We start from the raw sequence: 21,953 nt of genomic DNA, 5'->3' as shown, positions 1-21,953 counted from the left end.
GTTTCCTAAATAAAATTGGTAGTATAATATACAGGGTCTCATAAAATCGTTGGCTCAAAATACCAGTGACCGAAAACAAAAAATACACTGTGTCATTATTACCATTCAGGTGTAAAATATATTTTCGATTTTTCTAATAAATTTTACATGATCAACTCATTCATTTATACTGTTAAAAATAATTGTCATGCTATTGTATAATTATGCAGCGATATCTGAAAATGAAAAAGAAATTCGTGCAAGGCATTGTTTCAAAGCTTGCGTAAATTGTCATTTATTTAATCTTTGCGTTGCTTTATAGATCGGGCTTCCTCTTAAAATAAAGAAAATCAGATAATACATAATATATATAGAAAAATAAAATTAGGGTTGCTTATACTGTAATATCGACTGATATATGTTATTTCACATTTATTTCTTCATGGTATTGAGTCTAGCTACCCCTAAAAAATTTTGTTCAAAAATTACAGTTAATAAACGTAGATTTAATTAATCAGTTTTCATTTTGAGCATATGCTTCAGCGAAATACTTTCTTTATCAAAATGCAATTTAAATTCTACAATTAATTTAATCAATAATTAGCGAGTTACAGAAATTTACTGTTACTATCTAAGTTTGAACTTTCAAATATTTTCTAAAATAATTGTTAAAAAAAATTTTCAATATCATTAATTTTACAATAAGCCTACTTTGATTGTATGAATCAATTCTACTCATGTTCCGTGCCAAAGGGGTCTGTACTAAAACTTGATCGAGAAACTTACTGTTTTTTTAAAATTCCTTGGAAATCATCATTGAATCTTGGTTTCGTCCTATCTTGGTCGATCTTATGCAAAAAACTCTCATCAGGATTTCACTTCATTATTGAGTTATCGTTGCATGTGACTCTTAAATTATGATTAATTACAAAAATAATCACTTATTCGTGATTTTTTTCAGAACAAGCCATACTTCTATTACAGATTTGCTTATCAAACAAGAAATAGTGGCTTCACATGGCAAAGCATGGGCTCCGAAACAGGTTGGAAAGAGGGGGACAGGGGAAAATTTAACACCCATAAAAATGACATTGAAAAATTTCTAATGTTATAGGAAAAAGTAATGGCCATTGACCCCTTTCTCGGAGGACCTGCAAAGTTGTGTGTCATTTAGCAAATATCTTTAATACATGAGGCATTATCATCATTAGGTCAATATTTCGTATCCATTGAAGGAATTTTTTCGTAAAATGTTAGGCTTAACACAGCGTTAGTACAAATTATAAAATTTAATGTCAGTCAACATTTATTACTCTCCAGTTTTCTTGGCAGCTTCAATTTTTTCCCTCAGCTGCGTTGCAGTCAAAGGAACTAGAAAAAATAAAATATTAAGTCTACTAAAAACACTGTAGGCAAAAACGTGATGAAGAATTTATAGCTTTGAGGCTCGTAATAGTGTTGGTAAGGAAATCGTACATTGGAAAGTTATTCAATTTTTTTATCGAATCTATGAATTTCAGTATGATATCTGAATTAGTATTTACCTATTAATCTTTTCAGGGAAATTTACCTCTCTAAAGTTCATAAACAAACAGTAAATAGGACGGTGATGACTTCTATCAGCTCATTCAATCTTTTCTGATCTTAAGCTTGCTGAATATGGAGCTAGTTTTTAATCCATAATAGAACTACAATTCTGCAAAAAATCAAAGAATGTAAGAAATATCCTCGACATACCACTTTTAACAGCTCTGAATATTTCTAACGTATTGTGATCTGCCGTTTCTGTAGATAACAATCCAACGAATATTTCATCCTTTACTGTCCACGCTCTTAGTTTGATTGCGTTTTTCATTCCTTTGCTTCGAATTGAATTAACTTTGGCAAATTTTCCACTGCCAAAGAACTAAAAAAACGACAGCATTATTTAAAGTAGCAAGCATTTGCTTTTCTTGCGGCTTAGAAGTTTCTTAGGAGCAGCGAGAAATGCTACCATTCAAGGCTGTCTTACTGTTGTGTCGAGTCAGCAAGAAAAGTGTCGAAAAGTGTCAAAATGGACAACGTTGTCTTGATTGCTATATTGTGTCTGCTATATAATACAACTGCTATCTTCAGTATAAAGTAACTTCAAATCGATTAGTAGCCATTAGCATATGCATAAAAGCTTAAGAATGTTCTAGAAAGAAATCCAAAAATCCCTCTGAAGCATCCTAGCCCATATGTCTCCCACGTCGATGATTTTTATGTTGTAGCATCAAGCCAAATTTGGGCTTAATTCGGCATTGGTTTCTAAAAAAAGCTTTGATTTCCTAAAACCTTCTATTATTGTCATTAAATCTACTGATTATTGATTTGAACTTTAAACTGAATTTAAGGTAGGCCCAAGAAACTCTACGAATATGATACGCTGAGGTAGACCAGAAAGATGAGTCAGTCAAAAATGATTATCAAATTCGTCTATCAAATAACCATTCGCGGTCTGCTATCACAAATTAAAGCGCAAATGGAATTAGAGTTTCATAATCATTGACGCAAGTTAGTTATTATGTTAAGGGTAGACACAAATCCTGCGTTTTCTTTAATAGTGTTACTTATGACCCTCCTGTTGTTTAAATTTTCTAATTTTATGTGAAAAAAGTGAAAACATTCACCTGGAAAATAGTAGTGCCTTGATCTTTGCTCGTAGCAATCAAATAAGCATAATTGTCGATTGTGAATGTATCAAGATATTGCGATCCAAGAATCACAAGATCTTGGTATCGAATGAACCGTTTCAGAGCTTTGTCATGCCTAAAAGACAAACTCCGATAATAATTACTAGATACATTCATGATGATTAGCAAGATGACTGACTGACTGACTGAATACATTTTCTATTTCTACATTTATTTGCTCAAATAAGCTTAAAAGGCCAGGAGGTACACTAGAAAAGAGGTAGAAGTTGATAGGGAGAGAAGACAGTTTTATGGGTAAGTATGCTGTCCTTTTCACTCATTTCTAATGATGTCTTTACATAAATAGAGTTTAACGATTTATCTATGATCTGTAACTCACCGGTATATTAGAATAGGAACTCGAGCGTCTTTCTCTACGGAAACATCACTTGACTGGTACTGGTTAGCAATGGCCAGGAACAGTTCTCCATTTGCTTCGAGGAAGATCAGATCTGTTGCAACATAAGTCGTGATCGTCTGCGCAGGAGCATACACCCCCTTGTCACTTACCGTGTACACTAGTACCTCCTTACCGCCATGTACTGTTGTTTGGATAAAGGCGACGAAGAGGTGCTTTGAATCTATCTGCTTTGTGATCACTTTCACAATGCCGCATCCAAAGAAAGAAACCAATGGACGGAAAAGACCGCTTGAGAGATTGTAGAGCAACGGAGTTGTGGATACACAGTTGGGTGTGGATGATGTTGCATTGTACGTGTTTGAAAACGTCACGATATGACTTTTACCGAATGCCGTAACGTGAACAACTTTTGGTCGTCTGGTATCGTACGAATCTCTTTTCGAATACGAGAACCCGTTTTTCACATTCAAGCTGTAAATGGCACTTCGATCCGCTCCAGGATTTGACGAGTCGCTGTTTGCCACAGCTGTGTATATTTGGCCATTTTCATTGAATATCTTTATATCTGCAGCACCAAAGAGCGCAATCTGAAAAAGCAAATGAATATGATTAGTTTGTGATATAGCAGATACGAAGACTGTAGCCGTCCCGTAATTAAGCATTAATGGATACTATTGCCAAAAGGATCCTCTTTACAACTTTTGTAAACCGAGTAGGCCAATAATATTATTATGCAAGAAATTAGCAAAATATAATGCACAAATGTAGGATACCTTCGTTTCAACAAACGTTTTCCAAATTTGAAAAAGCTGATATTTATGCCTCTGCTGGGCGAGCAAATTAAATTTTCTGCATATTTTGATAAGAATAATGTCAAACAAGACACAACCTTGTATCTTGTAGAACCATCAATGTTATTATAGTTAAAATAAAAGTTATGCTGCATGTTTAAAGGGCAAATATAGAGATTTCAAATGCTGTTGACAATGCAAAGTCACTGAACACGGAAGAGAATTTATGATGTAACTGTCACACAGTTTCATAAAATGCCAATAATATGAAAAGTGTCACAACAAAAACTGGTATCAGGAAGGGGCAAAAGCCTTCCAAAACTATCAGAACAATAACTGTATATTTATTGCCTTGCTGAAGAGTGATGAATAAATGCTCTAGTCATGGGAGGTAAAAAAACTCTAAAAAAATAATTCTTTCCTAATTTATAAAATTCTTGATTTCCCTGTTGCTGTCCTGATTTCTATTTTCTAGATACTGTCAAGACAAGGAAAGGGCCATAATAATGGGTCTACATGGTGAACCATTCCAAATAGCATTGAAACATTAAAATTTTTTAAAAGTGCTGAGATGAAAAGGCAATAAAGAACAACCTTGTTCGCCGGAACAAAGATTTTGGTAGCAGAATTTCTGTTGTAAATAGTTGAGTTCTTATTGGTACGTTGGTCAGCCGTGATCAGCATTGCAGTGTCGTTGTAACCAATGGCATCGAATGATGCTACGTTGCTATCCACTGACATTATCTGCTCACTTACAAAGTATTCTAGCTTTTGCCTCAAGGCTAAAAAAATGGAAACTGTTATTGAATACATGTTTCTAATGCACGGCAAGTCATGAAGGAATGAAGCTCAAAAGATTGATATCAAGACAAATTGCATGATCATTTCTGAATCTCTCAAAATGATTACAATTTGAATAACAGACTCTCAACATTTTACGTCATGATGTCAAAAATACTGTTCAGGGATGCTTTTATTGAGCAGAATATCAGTTATCGTGTTTTTATTTTTGCATTACAAAATCATTTTTGCACTGAATTGTTCTTCGTTTATTGCATCTTAGTCATGCTAATATTTCTATGCATACAGTTGAACATCAGATTCTATAAAACCGACAATGGAAAAGCATGCATTTCTTTTGGTAAATTTTTTTTTCTATTTAGATTAATTGTCTCTACCTTTTTAACGGAATATATTCACGCTCACGCGTAACATTTGGTACATTCAAATTTACTTTTCTTGTACTTTACTTTTACTTTCCGCGTTTTCCACCAAAGATAACACAGAGCGAACAGCTTTACTCGTGTTTTAGTGTAAATACAATCAAATTAAATCCTTCCTATTTCCTTGACATGGTAGCTATTCAAAGAACGTTACATTTCAAATTGAAGCTTACTTACTCTGTGTTGACTCTACGTAGCCATCAATTGCCTGTTGCTGCTTCATTACCGATGCATTTAGCTTTGAAATCATTGGATCTAGTGTGCCTTTTGCTGTCAAGTAATGTTGTTGAAGATTGTCGACACCATCGATCGACTTAGCCGTTACATTTTCTGAAAAGCAAGGCAGATTTTGTTACTCGAATTAACCTAATTCAGTCCCGTATACAGGCGGAATTGCTGTAGCCTGCTAGTTATTTCAAGGTATAATAAAAGAAGTGGTTATTTCAAGAAATATGGTACAGGTATATATATAAATATAATTTCAGCGCAGTTATCATATTACGAAGGTACAAAAGAGTAGATAGCTAAAAAGAAAAGTGAAGCTAAATAGCTATATATTTTGACAGTTTCAATATACTAGCTATATATCTAAAAGATTACTTATCAAAATTACTGTTTTACCAATCGTCACAAAGTACTGAATGCTGTATAGGCAGAGCTATGCATACCTTGGCCCATAGAGCAGAACAGTATACTTATAAATGCAATCAGAAACACTTATATACACGAGCAAAAATCTTATACCTTTCAGATGAACATCGCCAATGATGATTTTCTTGCTAGTAACAACGTTGTCTCTGTCAGTAAACATCGAGGTACGGTTAATTTCGTGAAGGTCCACACCACTTATTCTTCCTTCTGCATTCAAATCACCTTCAACGACAACATCTTCAAACATCTTTTTACCAGTGACAACTTGCTTTCCACTTTTCAAAAACAGGATTTCTTTAGAAATGTTCACCCCATTCACCAATCCATTGGTCCTCATTTCAGGTATGTGGAGGTCAGTGGCAAATTGCATTGGGCTTGATATTATCTGGGTTTTGTTCAAATACACAGCATTTTTCGCTAGCTCAGACACATCGACCCCATCAACTGTTGATCCTGGACTAACACTGAGGTCTCCTTCAATACGAATGCCATTTTCAAAGGTCTTTTTACCGTTAACAGTTTGATTCCCTGACAAGAGTACGAGGTCCTGTGGAATTTCAAATCCATTAACCGTTCCATTAACAATCAAACTGCCTTCAAAAGTAGTTTTCTTTGTAAACGTTTTAATTCCATTGATAATGTGCTTGCCATAGATTCTCACTGTCCTTTTATCAAGTTCTGACAAATCGATTCCATTTATAAGGCCTTGCACATTTACATTATTTCCAACGTCCATCCTCTTAGATTTGAATTTCTTGAAAATCTTTTCTCCCAGAATTGTCTGGTTTGTACTTTTTGTAACAACATTTTGACTGAAATCAGTGATGTTAATGTCGTTGACTAAGCCTGATATTTGTATTGGATCGATAAAAGTAATGTTGTCTTTAAAGACGTAAGAACCTTGGATAATTTGGTCACTATCTACATCAAGTACTGTTTTGCTGAGTTCAGTGATATTGACACCATCCACCAGCCCATCTACAGTAAAGTTCCCGAGAATGATGACGTCATCAGAAAATGTTTTCTTTGCTTCGATAACCTGCAAACCGTTTAACTTGACAGCATCTTTATCCAGTTGGCTTACGTTCACCCCGTTGATTAACCCAGTCACATTCATGTTCCCCCTGATCAACACATCATCTACGAAGGTTTGACCTGCCATTGCTTCATTTCCATGCAACTTAACAACATCTTCTGATACATCAATGTCGTTTATTGTCCCATTCAAATCCACGTCTCCCTTTACAGTCAAGTTCTTAAAGGCGAGTTTTCCTAATATAGTTTGATTACCAACTTTATACAAGGCATCATTTTGAAGCCTATTTATATCGATGCCATTCACGAGACCAGAAACCTCGACATTGCCTTCCACTGTGACGTCCGAAGAAAAATTTACCTGACCATGAATTTTCTGGTCCCCATCCAAAGAAACAGCGTTCAAAGAAAGTTCGGTTAAATTGACATTATCTACTCTTCCATCAACTGTTAATGTACCAGTAACTGACACGGAGCTTGCAAATGTCTATAAAGGGAAAGTATAAGTTTATAATGATCTCAAAACAAAACAATTTAAATTATCGATTCGCAAAGGGTTCTTGTGGCTCCTTATTGAAACGTGAAAAGCAAGAGAGTAGCAGCACGACAAAAAACCTTAAAAGATGGAAGTGTTTGAAGTTTTGAACATTGAAAAGTTATTTTACTAAAACCAGTTCACAGGAAGAAAGTATAAAGCAAATGGCTGCAAAAACTGGGGTACTTCGTGCAACATACCTTTCTTCCAGTTATGACTTGGTCTCCTGTGATTCTCATCGCATCTTCATTCAATGCAGTCAAATTATACCCATTGATATTTCCACCAGTGTTCAAATTCCCAGTGACGACGAAGCCTTTCTCAAACGATACGTCACCCCTTATTATTTGGTCACCAGACTTCCGAATGAGAGTTCGGTTGAGCTCTGTAATATTCACTCCGTCAATCAAGCCATGAACAGTCATTTCATCCACAAATAAACTTTCAACATGAACAGGTCCTCCAAAGGTTTTATGTCCGCGGATTTCTTCGCTTCCTTTCAGCAGTACAAGATCATCAGGTATCTTTATGCTGTTCAACGACTCTGTAACATTTAAATTTTTCTTGACTCTGATGCCATTTTTAAAGGTTTTCTTCCCAGTGATCACTTGGTCTCCGGTCAAACGTAATGCAGTTTGATACAGTTCTGTTATATTCTGGCCATTTACTGTCCCCTCTACTTTGACATCGCCCATCATAGCAATAATATTTTGAAATGTTTTCACGCCACGAATGATGCCAGGATTTTTCAATAGAACCATGTCTTGAGGAACACTAACATCATTCAAATACCCAGCTACATTCAAGTCATTTAGGATGGAAAGTTTCTTTGTGAAGGTTTTTGTACCAGTTATGTTTGCTGGTGTGTTTGTTTTCACGGTTTTGTCAGTAAGATTCGTCAGCAATTCAAGTATATAGCAACTACTGTTGCTTTTCACTGTCATGTCGTTTACATTCATTCTTTCAAATACCTTATCTCCGGTAATTGTTTGTGGAATGTGCTTGTACATCGCATTTTCAGCTAATTCTGAAACGTCGACGCCATCCACAGTCATATTTTCCTCCATCATTATGTCCCCTTGTACTTCCAAGTCATTATCAAAAGTCTTCTGACCAGTTATGACTTGGTCATCACTCACCGTCATCAAATCACCTGTGAAAGAAAACACAACCTTTTCTAGCTGGAAAATCATTCAACTTCATCTTATTCTGTGCTTTTTGATCTTTGGTTTCAGAGATCCACGAATGACTTCATTTTGCCTTTTCTTTACCATTTAGTTTAAAAGTGAAAGCAATTTAAATTAAAAGAAATGTTGTTATGGGTATTTGATAGAGAAACTAAGAAAATTACCTGTGCCTACATGTGTATAATAAGGTTAAATGTATGATAATTTATGTACATCAATTGAACCTCGAATCTATTGTTGTTAAACCTTTATCCTTTAACGCTTTCATGCAAATCATTATCTTGATTGTATTTCAAGATAACAACCTTATTATAGTTTGAAGTTTCTTCTTGAAAACTTAAAAAAAACCAGTAGTTACCTGAGATATTGACTCCGTTTACCAAACCAGCCACATCAATATTATCATGCAAGGTTAAATTTCCAATGAAGACTTTGTCTCCAGTGATGACCTGGTCTTTTGAAAGGTAAACAATATCTTTCGCGACATCAATTCCATTTATCAAACCTTCTACCCGCAATGCATCATTGAACGACACATTGCCGTTGAAATGGATTGATCCAGTGATATTTTGGTCTTTAGTTCTGCTTAGCACATCCTGGCTTAGTGCTGAAACATCAACTCCATCTACTAGCTTTCCAGGCGCCATGATCAAACTACCTTCGACATCAACATCACCAGCAAATGTTTGGTGTGCTGTTATGTTCTGCGTTGAATGGAGCAGAACTGCATCTTCGTACAGTTTGGTCAAATTTCTGCTGTTGACTAGGCCCACTGTCATATCCTTTTCTAGTGTGACGTTTTCTGAAAAGTTGTAATTACCTGTTACAGTCTGGTCGCCCCAAACGGTCATCAGTTCCTGATGAGAAATATTATGTCCGTTAACAAGGCCTCTGATTTCTAAATTCTTCCATGAACTTCCACTTGCGTTAAAGGTGACATCACCAGCGAATGTTTTTCGCCCGAAGATAACTTGGTCTGTAGTGAGGAGCACAAGGTCTGAAGTGTTGACTCCATCGATTTGTCCATTAACCGTAAGACTTTTTCTGAAAATAACATCATCAGAAAATGTTTTGTTTCCCCAAATAGTATAACTTTGATCGATATATAATGCATTATTAGCCAATCTATTAACATCGATGTGATTCACAGTGCCAGAGACCTTTATATCGGCTGCCGTCAACGAATTGATTACAATAGGTCCTGTGAACTCATAATCACCCGTTACAACTTGATTTTTAGTCTTGCTTAACAACTTTTGTGACTCAGCTAGAAGTTTTTGTAGCTCGCTTTCTCGTTTGACAATATCCAGCTGCAGTGTTCTTTGCCTGTTTATTGTCTCTTGATCTTCTGCTGAAAGCTGTACCGTGCCAAAGCTCCCGTTGACTGTTGTAATATCTCCAAGAACTGTAACATCTTCGAATGTCTTGTGGCCTAAATGGAACTTAAACCTGGTTAAGAGGCGATTTACATTGCTACTAAGAAATAAATTTAAGAAAGCATACTTTTGTGCTTCAGCCTTAGAGACCTTTCATCTTAAATGTCAGAAAGCTTTCATCTTTCATTTTATGTTTCAAGTTTTCTTCTCTCGAGTTCATCCTTACAGGTATGGCGTCTCATATCAATTTGCAAACTTAAGACGTATTGAAAAACGATATTCAAGCGCGATGAAAGTAATCTATAGTCATAAAAATTAGCAGACTACAAATGAGTCAGAAGAAGCTTCTATGCATTCTAGAGCAGTACGACAAAGCCTTGGAAGAACCCATCAAGAAATAAACAAAATAAGGAAAGCGTTTAGACGTGAGCTTTATTCCTTTATTTTCCTCAAGTCTATCACTGTTGTCATCAAATATCAGCAATATTTATTCGATTCCTGATAGGTTACTTTCAACCTTACGCTGTTTTACCGAGTGTAACAGATCAAAGAATGTTTATAAGGACTTGTTCTCAGACTTTTCAGCGTACACAGAAGAAGTAATTCTACAACCATACCTGAAATATTGTTTGTCCCATTAAGCATGACCATATTCTCAATCATCGATTCTACTCTAGCCGAAAGCCTATTCAGTGAGCCGTTAACCTCGTGGATTTTCGACAATGTATGATTTATCATTGAAAACTTGGCAAACTCTTTAACAAACTTTACTTCGAACAGATTTGATGTTTTGGAGACATTATTTGCATAATCGCTACGATGAGCTAAAAGCATTGTCTGGTTGTCGATGCTAAAGCTGTATATAAGAGAAATCGAATGTGATGACCCAGGAAAGTCTTCTTTCGTCTTGTAGCGAAAGAACCGCCAACCATCATAACCAAAATAAGAAATAGTTCCATTGTTTCCACTTTTAAGAGCCAGCAGAAATCGGCCATCTTTTCCTACAAACAAGATAGTAGCTGACGTCACCGCATATTGTCTCGTTGAGAGTTGTGTTGGATGGAGAGAGGGGAAGGGGAATAAAGATGTGGTTCATTGAAGTGAAAACAGATAAAAATATTGGAAATCGATGTTCATACGATTAAGGAAGTGCCTTTTAATCAATTTTATTTTGTATCTTTCTTGTGCTCATTATATCTTTGTAGCAATTTCATAGCAATTCCAATACATACAAACTCTGAAATTCTGAAATTCCTAATGTAACATACTTGCTCACAGAGTCACAGTATATCTTGTAATTGAATATCAGGCAGTATAAGCATTCCCCTTTACAAAGGAATTATTAAATTTCAGAGCTTTGGGAAAATTCGTATATCACGCTAGTCCAAACTTTATCATCTTAATCATTTTTAGTAATGTATAATGTATTATGATAATAAATTTCAATGCAATTTGTTTCTCTTAATAGCTCTGAAATATGCGCGAAAGAAATATGCTAAATGCAAGGCATTTTGGCATGACGTGTATTACAAAGTACTTCGTGTAAATTGCTGGCAATGCATGAAGGTTTTTAGAGGTCATGATCAATTTATTGCAAAAATTGGAAAGGATAACCATCCAACTGACCTTTATGCTGAAAAATGTATTAAAAAAGTCCAATTTTCTGGTCATTTATAACATGACGGGAGTGATAGGTTTGTAACCTGATTTTCCTTACCATTCAACAAAGTTATCCAATAAAAATTCGATAAATGTGCTACCTTTAATTGATTTCCATTTCTGTGCATTTGTAGTTTTTATGCATTGAAACGGCACAAACAGATTCCAGTTCCATTTATAAATAACAGATTCTGTTTCATAAAATCTTCGTTGTTTTGAATCAACTTTATACTTGTTTGCAACAGCTAAAAAGTATTCCGTTGTTAGGCCTTCGCCAATTGAGAAGAACTCCCAGTCATTTGCAGCCTCTGTTCTTAGTTTCTGGAAAGATTCAAAAGCTCTAGCTGTTGGCGAATAGATGAAGATTTCAGAATCAATTTGAGTTTCCCCTTCGTCATTTTTGGAATTTGCAACAGCCAGGAAACTTTTGTGGTGAATGGAAAATGCCTCAATGTCTGTTGCACCATAGACTTCAAGTTTGTTATTCAACAGGAGCTGGAAGGCGTTATTCTCCCACACATAAATCTTTGGATTTGTTTTTACACTGTATCCTAGAAAATGGGGAAAAATACGTCTTTTTTAAAGTATACCTTGGCCTACTAGAACCGAATCAAATCTTAAACATACTTTTAGAAAGGTTATTGTGCCAATAGTCATGTCCCCAATTTCTTAAACCTAAGTAACATACTCCTTTTCGTTTAAACTTGATTTCCAAACAACCTTTAATAATTCAATGTCTACATAGGATAATTCTTGAATACCAGAGTAGAACAATGGTAATTACACTGACAGTGCCAATCGTGTGCCTTAAAAGAAATAAATCCATGTCGTGCCGCCAGTGTTTCTGTTCTGATAAGAGAGAGCCATATATTAGATAGAAAAAAGGAATAGAGTGGTCTAATGATAAATCAGCCTGTGTGAAAGGCATTGCAAATTAAAGCGGCAATTGGGTTCAGAATACGGATTTGGAGTTTTGCGAATTTTGCCATGTTTTCTTGCAGGGCTTTGAATGCCTTAAGCTAACATTTAAACAGACTAAAACGATTGTGGGCAAGTCTGGTCATTTTCAGCCATTTTAAATGACTGTTTGACATCTTGTGCAAACTTTCATTTCATTTTTATTACAAAAAGCGTACGCGCCATTTTTCGGTAATCTGCTTATTAATCCAAGCTTATTGAACTTAGAACTTTATTTCACAAACCGTGTTTAACAGAAACATAAAGACTTATTTAAATTCTGTTAAATAGAAGCGAGATTAAAACATCCCAGTTCACGTTAAAACAAGAAAACAAGAAAGTCTTTTGAAAATAATAACCTAGTTAGTAAGTTAAATTTCAACTTTTCCCCAACGCTCCAGCTTAAATTTCGCAATACTTTCATTTGAAGACTCTCAACGTAACTTGTGGACCCTTAAATTTTTATAAATTTCAATTTTCTTGAGGTATGTCAACCAAAGTCTTCCTCCAGGGCTCCGATTTTTTTAAGGCTTTTGTTTATATGGTACTCTATTGCTAGACGTTTTAATACAGGATTTCAAACTCTTTTAGTTGTATTCCAGGTCTTCTTGTATTCTGAACAACAGAGTAAATGGTTGAAACTCATTATTATGGACATTTAAGTAAATCTCAAAGCGGGGGGCATGATAATTTTGGCAACAACTTGCCTCCTCTGGCTACAGTTTTTCCAAAAGACATTTTGAAAATTTGGCATATTTATAATTCCATGATCTTGATTTAGTCCAAATATCTATGTTTGTTTTATATCTGTTTTCTTGTTTTAAAGCCTGCCCCCCTCAGGTATGGTTCTTGCTTGAGTTTGGCCCCTTAGGCAACATATACAGCTACGTGGTTGTCTCAAAGTTCCATATGATTGCTTAACTGTAGCAAAGCTTTTTTAACGGAGCAAAGGGCTTGCAATCTCTCGCCAAGTCTATAAAATACATATGGACGTAGATATTAAAATTTCTTTATATCTACACAGACTTACTGTCACAAACATGCACAATAGTAAGATATTTTGTGAACACCGGGCAAGGATCTGGTACCCCATCTGGTGGAGCTTTTATGGTACAGGAACTTCTGTTGTCACACAAAGCAGCAATGGTGGGAAACACTGTTGGTGCAGAACACTCATTGATATTGAAATACCAGCCGTGGGCACACACAGACCAACTCTTTCGCCCGTAGAAAGCAGACTTTATTGTGATCCTTGCGTCAGGTGCGCACTTCAAGATGGCAGTGTTCGTATCACAGGCTGTCGTTGTTATTTCCAATCCAGGAGCTATAAAAAAGATTTATTTCATCAAATGGTTTTTGCATTTCTCAAGACAGACGAGAGCACTGTGCATTTGAGAGGTACTTGGGACATACCACCTAATGTAATATCGGCTGTTATGATTTTCTTGGTTAGTTATGGTGAAGTTTTGTCATTTGCAGTGTATGTACAGAGCCAGAGTATGTATTGACCCTTCTACTATACTGGTACTTTGCTAAGGAGCATATGGTGCATTCTACCATGAGATATGGCCCAGGGCATTGTGGATGGTGGGGCGAGGGGCAAAGTCCCAACCAGCATCATCATGTTGAAAATTTTAGTAAAAAAGGCCCCTTGTACGGAAAAATTGCTACGTATCATCACAACATAACTTCTTAATCCCTGTAAAACCTACTAGTTCTGGTATAACGAAGCCTTTTTATACAGGGGCCGCAGAAGCAGGGGAAGGAGAATGTGAGAGATAAGTCCTTATTTTTTCCAAGATATACTTTAAACAATATAAAACTTCGTCTTGCTTTTCATTCTCAGCATTTTTAGCCCCTCAAAACTGTTTAGGCCCTTCAATCCTCTGCAATCCATGGTTTCACATTATTGCATTTAATTACTTACATTGGCTAGCATGTGCAATAAAAGCAGCATGAGGCTTTCCATGGACTTTGAATGTTTTCACTTTCTCGTGTGATGATACGGGGATGATAATTTTGTCGCGGTCATCAAATGTATCTGTCTGCTTATTGTACCTCAGAACCCTAGAAACGCTTGCTTCTAGGTAGGGTACTTTGAAGCCTTCTCCTATGACCATGAGGTGATCTTCACCCTTACTGAAAACGTCGAAGCAATAGGCTGAATGTAAAGGAATTGTTGGACCATGAAGAGAAAACGTCTGTCTGGTTTGGTTCCATTTGAACACGTGCAGTTCTGTCATGTATGCCACGGCAAAGTAATGCGTTTTTTCTATCGTGAATTTTTTGACGTCACACGGCTCGAGAAGTGATACTTTTGGCAGTGGGTTAAAGTGCTTCAATGTGTAGCTTTCTGAAAAAAGAATGTTTCAGTCAAAAACGAGTAAGCGGGCTAAATTATTAGTGACTTCATCCAGCCATTAACAGATAACTTGAACTTGAGATGTTTAATTCACTTATTAGCTACCCTTAAATTGCTTGGGGGTATAATGTTGAATGACCCTAGCTTATGGCTCTGCTAGGCAATACGGCTTGCACTGTTCCTTCTCGTAAAGAAAAAACCTTTATATTTCTACATCATCCTTGGGGTATTATCTAACAACCGTTGATGCAAGTAAACAAAAAGATATACAGGGCGTTAAGAAACAAAGTTATCTTTAAGCGCACCATCCTTGGTTTAGTTAGGTTGCAATGTGTTGCATGGACCATTGTTAGTTTGCAAGAAATGAAAGTGGCACATGTTCTTTGGATAAGTCGCGATAACTTCTCATTTTCTAAATGAACATGCCTCTTTCTATATTTAAATTATCTGTAGAGATCCATACAGACCTGCCATGCATGGAAATACATTACAGCTCCGCGTTTCTTTGGAATTTCCAAGCAAAGAGCAATTATTTCCACCATTCGCCGGGGAAGGGTTGTTACACGTGCGAATTCTTTGTTGTGTACCACCACCACAAGAGACACTGCATGGGCCAAATGTAGACCAGCTAGAGTAACCACCATCTAAGGGTGCTGATGAATTCGATGTCTCGTCTGAAAAGTTAAGACACGATATTGGGATTTGGAAAGTCACTAAGTTTCGTCTAGATATCATCTGTTATAATGACTTAATTTCTCTTCTCGATATCTAATTATATCTAAACAGAAATTTGCACTTAGCAAAAAGTGCACTGAAAGGGTTAGCTTTGAAGTTTTCAGGATTTTTCTAATGAAGCAATGCTGCCTTCGGATTCACTCTCTTGAGACTAGGTTCAGTGTAACTAGGATCAGATATCCTCGAAGTCACACTAAATTGTCAAACGAATTGCTTCGAGACAGTGGCGTAGATGGGAATATTCATAAGTGGGGCGAGAAACTTCCGAGAAATTTCCGACAAAAATCTAATAGGCATTTATATTGTATAACAGAACTGGAATTAAAATTTTTTTTTTTATTCAGATATTTTTAGGTCTATTTAGCTGTAAAATTGTCAATCAAAATATACAATAAAAAATATACAACTATGCTAAATTTCACGACAGTTTTCCGAAAAATAGCAGTTTAGCTTTACAGGGGGTTTTCCGCCCCCTCTCACCCCCTATCTACAAAAGACAAATGCTGTATACAAACGTAAGCTAGGTTGTATAATGATGAAGTATTATGAGTTAAAACCTACTACATCAAGGGAGAAGAGGGGTGGTACGATGCCTTCCTATATCATAATGTTTTAAGCGACTCGTTTGGGTAATATCGATAACACTCACTGCTTAGTCCTCTGCGAACCCTTTGAGGTCTCTGGAAATGCAAGTATTCTCCTCCTTTGTAGAGCCTGCTCTCTCCAACTAAATTTTCTTCGACTTGCGATGTTGCATGCTCAAAATCCTCTCCAAAAAATGTTCTAAGAAAAATTTGTAGCTTTTCTTGCAGAAGTGCATCGACCTTGCTTTTCAATTCGGCTGGCACCTTCTCAGCAATCTTTCTGTCGTTGAAAATTCTTGCCAGTGCGGATTGGCATATCATCATCCAAAAGAACAGGCTAAAGACGAGCCTCAAGCTGTCATTCATTTTGCGATTCATCTTAAATTTGAAAAAGAATGATATCTAAAACAGTCAGTGCAAGCTTCATATCAATGGGATTTTAACGGTCTTTGACGCTTAAGATTGGGTAATAACGTTTCCCAGTAGGAAATGATAATGTGATTGTAACTGCAAATAGAAAGAAAGACAGTTTTGTCCGTAGGCAGCTTTCTGCCAGAATAGGACTGCAAACTATATTTATTGTATGCCAAGAACAGGTTTGGGTATGAACAATAATTGACATTTGGCATGCTGAAGAATAATAAAGCTTCATTTTTAAACTGTGAAGAAATTGCAAGTAGTTTGATAAAGGCCATGGGTTAAAAATGTAATATGCACGACCGATTTATACAGAATTTGGTGAATGATAAGTATTTTTTTAGGTCTGGCACAATGTTCATATGTATCCCATTGTATGTGATAATTGTGATACGATACTCTTAATATACTAGAAGTGAAATGCAATTGGCGTTTCATTACTCCTCCAGAAAGAGGTCAGCATGTACACTGCTGGTCTGTTAAGCCTCCCTTTCATTGTAAAATCAATCGTGAGAAGAGTTTTGCTTCGATAAATGCTTATGAATTTTTTCTTAGTTCTGCTGAGAATAAAACCGCTCAGCACTCTTCATAACAGCTTTCAAGAAGAACTGTCACGGAAACATTAGAATTGTGGCAAATTCAGCAGATGGCAAAAAAGAGCGAAAACAATGCATAATTCATCACTCACAACACCTTAATTCAGCATCTGTAAAAAAATCTTTAACAAAGCCTCTGATTCCATCCATTCATTAAAAAAGATCTTTTTTGAATTACTTTCTTTCAACGATACTTGAATGCATCAACCTTTATAAAGAAAGTCACAAATTGCTGGCCTTAAATATAAGAATTACTATGGAGAAAAAACAAACGAAAAGTTTTTGCTCTGCTACTGTTATGGCAAAAGATTGTTGTACCTTCGTTGCAGTGACCAATCAAGACAAGGCGATCCATTCAAACTTTAATTGATTAAAGTAAATATATTATTGTATCAACATTTTTTTTTCGAATTTTAAAAATGGCTTTAAAAAAGCAAACATTTCACAACATACGACTTAAAGCTTTTTCGTCTGACACTCTTCAAAGCATAAAACGTCAAAATCATGTTTCGAAAGAACACAATGGGAAGTATATTCCCAGACATAATACATAATAGATCATGTACATAATAAGATAAACCTTGTTTGCTTTTTTCAAAGCCATTTTAAAAATTCTGTTCTGTACTGCCAAATAACTGTTCACATAATTCAGTATTTGCAGCTTTTGTCAATTTTGGTCATATTTTAGCTTAGTTTATAGTCATCTTGTTAAAATATAGTCATCATCTTAATTTATAGTCAAACAAGATGATTTAGTATCATCTTGTTTGCGGCCTAAAACAGTTGCAGTAATGCAGAACCACATATCAGAGCGCATTTTTAACACACTATTTTGGAGGGCAATCGCCTCTCCAGCCTCAGTGTCCATCCATTGTTTAAAATCAATAGGTTATTTACTTTCTTTTTCCAAGGATAAAGGTTTCCCCAGCTGATTTCCCTTCAAAAAGGTTATTTCACAGACCCCCCAGTGAGCCCCGTCCAACCATGAATTCAAGGCGTATCTGATTGTGGATTTGGAAACAGTCAAGCTGCATTATGATAATGGATTCGCGTAGGTGTCCAGTTCTACTTTTATTATGATTAAATTTTGACACCAGCTGCTGAGTGCATTTTCTAGGTGATGTTTTTCTGTTTTGATACCAGATTCGATGCAATTGACTGATCTCAAAGGATTAGAGCATATGAGGTCTTTCATATCTCGTGGGAGAAAGAAAGAGCTTACCAGCTGTTGGTATCTTTGAGTTGTCCCTAGAGAACAACGTGCATTTCTATGCAAAAAGCAGCAATGCTTAAGTGTTTATCATCGAGAGATAACAGCAACAAAAACTCACCAACCCCGAATGTGATTGAGTTTTAAACTTATTACATCTTTATTACTTATTGTTACTGATTATATTGATGAGAATCAAATGTTTCTTATTGGTAAACACTAAGAAAAACAAGTGACATAATTACCAAACGACGTTTTGCATTTGCTAGAAAACATTAAGATTTTGAGTAGGTCTCTGGTAGGAAAAGGGAAGATTAACTGGGCAGGGCACCTTTAATAGCTCACAAAGCCATTAAGTAGAAATGATTTATCAGATTTATCTTTGGCAAAAACTGCACGCAATGAAGATAGAGTGACACGTTGCCCTATACATACTACCAATGGGGCAATTTCTGAGTGGCGAGATTCAAAAGATGAACCAATCAACTACTTTAACATGTCACTTACAGGCCTAGATGAAAAAATATATAAAACTGAACTATGAAGACGTTCATGTAATTAATGTTCTAATTTGGCTGGTTAATAAACAAACAAATGCTCTAACCCTTATAAAAGCCAAAAACAGTCCTTCGTGCTTTACGTCAATACTTCTTCAAAAGAGGCCTCCTCTTTCCAAAGAGAAAGGCCTAAAGTGATACTAAGCATTAAAAAAAAGGTATTTTACTTACACTTCTTCGCCAGGGCCCTTGCACCTACTCTCTTAGCACAACTACTGTACGCTATAAGAGTATAAGGGAGGTGACTACAGAATCAGCAGCTTGACCACGGACTGAAAGAGTGCAAACTCGTCTCTTAGCCTTTTAAATAATTCCTTCCACAAAGGGCTGGGTTTAAATTGTAATATCGACTGAATTAAGAACGAAGTTCTGCTGCATGTGAGGAAAAATTCTATTACAATTTCATCTCAAGAGAATACTAGTAATGCTTTATAGAAAGAATAAGGAAGACCTCTTTATTCAACGTAAAAGGGTAAGTGAAGGCACATGCACCATGTTACAAAAGAAAGTTTGGGCCAATTCTTCACACCCTCCCCACTGGGAGCAAGATCCCATGAAGCATGAAAAAACAGGAACGAAGCCTTGGCAAATCGAATACATTCTGGCACGGTCAGGTTTTATCGGAAAGGTATCTATGACACCTAGATGAAATGAAGACTTGAAAAACTATAAAAATACTATAAAAAATATGATTTAATTTAATTAAAAGATGAATCTACGAAGAGGCCTACGAAGTAAGCAAGGATATTCTTTCGATGTTTATTGGCCTCTTCTAGGCTCCACTTTAGCCTTTTGGAAAATAACAGCTATCAAGGTCCACTGAAAAGCTCCTTGATCTGCTAAGACCATCTAGACCTGTCAAAATACCCCTGACATTTGAGGTTAAAACCATCTTGACCGTTTATGCTGTCTTCTGAAGATTGGTTATAATATAAAAGAGCTCCTCCTTAAGAATTTGCCTCCATACAATTGATCTTCTTTTCTTTATTTCCTTGAATTTATATTGTAACAATTTCACTCACCGATGTATGATTTTTATGTAACATCGTCTTATTTTCTTGTAGTTTAGCTATTTTGTTTGTTTAATAGCGATAAATTGAATGTAGTGGAATTGAAAAATAAGAACTGAACTGAAACTGAACTTCTGGAAACTAAATATTTGAGAATGAGTACGCGTTTAGTTGCATTAGTTGCAGCAAGTCCTAGCAAATATCTGTAACCAATCAACATTAAAATTTCGATTTATCTCATTATCAAAATTTGTTGCAAAATATACAAAAGCAATGGCTCATTACCAACAGTATCAAGTCTATTACAAGGTTCAATCTCTATGTTGCAACAAAAGTTGTGTATATGTTTGGGAGACAAAGTGCCGATTCGCGATTTCAAACTATGCAGAAACATCATAACTAGTCGATCTCTCGTTTAATAAGCTCCATGTAAAGAAAAGTTACCTCAGTTGCGTTGGTAGAAGGGGGTCAGAGGGGGCTTTAAACCCCCTGCAAAGCTAAACTGCTATTTTGTCGAAAATATTTCTGATGTTGTCAGAAATATAACATAGTTATCTATTTCTATATAAGTATTCCATTTTAAGAGGAAAGATTTTAAAGCTGAATAACGACTTCCTTCGTTGTGCGGAATCAGATTGGCAATCTCTTTCAATAAGATATGATACTTAAAAATACATTTATTGATGAGGCGAACAGAAACTTTTTCAGTTTGTATGATATATGACACTTAACTTTGAATAAAGGATAAGAGTTTATCTCTCGTTTTGTTTTATTTCAGATCTGATGTCGTTATGTTATGTTCAAATATGGGAAATATTAAAAGTGCTCATTAGATTTTCGTCGGAGGATCTAAATTTCTCGCCCCTCTTATGAATTTTCCTTTCTACGCTACTGAGTAACCTGGTAAAATGGCGATGAATTTGTTGGCATTTGTTGCATCTATGATCCATTAAAACGGGGAAAATGCTCTGGTTAAAGAAAAGGAAGTTAATTGCGAATTTAAGCTAATATTTTGTATTTAAAGTAACTCTGGTAAACAAGAAAAAACACCGTGGCAGCGGATATGTAAGAAGGAAACCGCACTTAAAAGTGCTTGGGTAAATTTCCCATACTTTTCTGTTCACATGATCTAAACAAACAGATGAGTAGCCGCATTACAAAGGTGCTTGTTGGTTAGCGCATGCGTTAATCGGTGACGGAGTCTTTCATGTTGCTTCCGTACAATGAAATTAGTTGGCAGTAAATCTGCAATGCTGCACAGATTCGAACCAACGCATTGACGTCAGATGGGAAGGAAATGCAATGCAATCCAGAACTGTTTGAACGGCACGCTTTTGGCACATTTCGATTTAACTTTCAAGACTGTATTGAAAACTTTCATGACATAAAAATCTCAAAGTAATTTTACACACAAATTAAAGGATATAGAAAGCGTAATTTTCATCTGTTTCTTAATTCAAAACAATATCCCAGTGTATGTAATCCTTTAGATTTTTGTCACTGGGTCATGTCTACAACTTGCCATTGCTTTGCATTGTTGAAATTTTGCCCACATTTTGCCACAACAGAAAGGAAGAAATCATGTTTAGCTCAGATTTGACCTATGCTTCGAAACCAAGTAAAGATGAAGATGATCATGGCGTAGCTGTTGTTGACGTCTATTCTTCATGTTAGCCCAAGCCTTTAATTCGTTTTAGTTAAATAAGTTAATATTGGGAGAGAAATGGCGACATAGTCACAGGTGCTTCCCAACATATCACTGTAATTTGACCTGTGTTCCATTTTTTACGAGGCAAAATAACCGTTGGCAAACGTCGAATCATTGTCCACCTTGCACCATTTTTTTTTCACAAAGTTAACTTATTTTTACATTATGAGGTTTTTCACGGGGTCCTTTCAGGCTGGCTGTCAAATATGAAAAATTTAAAAAACATATTTGATGACTTCACACTTAAGAACCTATTCTGAAAATAAGGAGCAGATGCTCAAAAGAATGGGCACCGAACCTAACGAC

General features: G+C 35.9%; 1 protein-coding gene across 2 annotated transcripts; it reads right to left on the bottom strand.

Moving 5' to 3' along the window:
- Window positions 1–92: 92 nt before the first annotated feature.
- LOC135685938 (uncharacterized) lies at window positions 93–21,940 on the bottom strand. 2 transcript variants are annotated; one of them, XM_089109035.1, is made up of 16 exons: window positions 19,101–21,940; window positions 16,215–16,527; window positions 15,298–15,504; window positions 14,396–14,821; window positions 13,499–13,792; window positions 11,613–12,062; window positions 10,470–10,853; window positions 8,835–9,908; window positions 7,490–8,442; window positions 5,813–7,241; window positions 5,246–5,398; window positions 4,440–4,627; window positions 3,034–3,641; window positions 2,631–2,769; window positions 1,717–1,885; window positions 93–1,350 (listed from the first exon to the last, which is right to left on the bottom strand). In XM_089109035.1, exons 2-16 carry the CDS (start codon window positions 16,525–16,527, stop codon window positions 1,289–1,291), a joined length of 6,849 nt encoding a protein of 2,282 aa, XP_088965161.1. In that variant the 5' UTR covers window positions 19,101–21,940; the 3' UTR covers window positions 93–1,288. The 2 variants fall into 2 exon arrangements, with proteins under 2 accessions (XP_088965161.1, XP_065058121.2); XM_065202049.2 differs by having other exon boundaries at window positions 16,215–21,940.
- Between the last annotated feature and the right edge of the window lie 13 nt (window positions 21,941–21,953).

The sequence above is a fragment of the Rhopilema esculentum genome, chromosome 6 (assembly GCF_057945365.1).
Source record: "Rhopilema esculentum isolate cy_ngs chromosome 6, ASM5794536v1, whole genome shotgun sequence".
Classification (NCBI taxonomy): domain Eukaryota; kingdom Metazoa; phylum Cnidaria; class Scyphozoa; order Rhizostomeae; family Rhizostomatidae; genus Rhopilema; species Rhopilema esculentum.
The sequence above is the reverse complement of the archived record's forward strand: the minus strand, read 5'-3'. Positions and strand labels throughout refer to the sequence as shown.

Excerpts from the sequence above, each read along its gene's own strand:
- LOC135685938 (XM_065202049.2), bottom strand. The coding sequence starts at position 16,527 with ATGAATCGCAAAATGAATGACAGCTTGAGGCTCGTCTTTAGCCTGTTC. Across the intron at positions 4,628-5,245 it reads CTACGTAGAGTCAACACAGA|CCTTGAGGCAAAAGCTAGAA; the intron begins GTAAGTAAGCTT and ends CCATTTTTTTAG. Across the intron at positions 1,886-2,630 it reads AAGGCACTACTATTTTCCAG|TTCTTTGGCAGTGGAAAATT; the intron begins GTGAATGTTTTC and ends TCGTTTTTTTAG.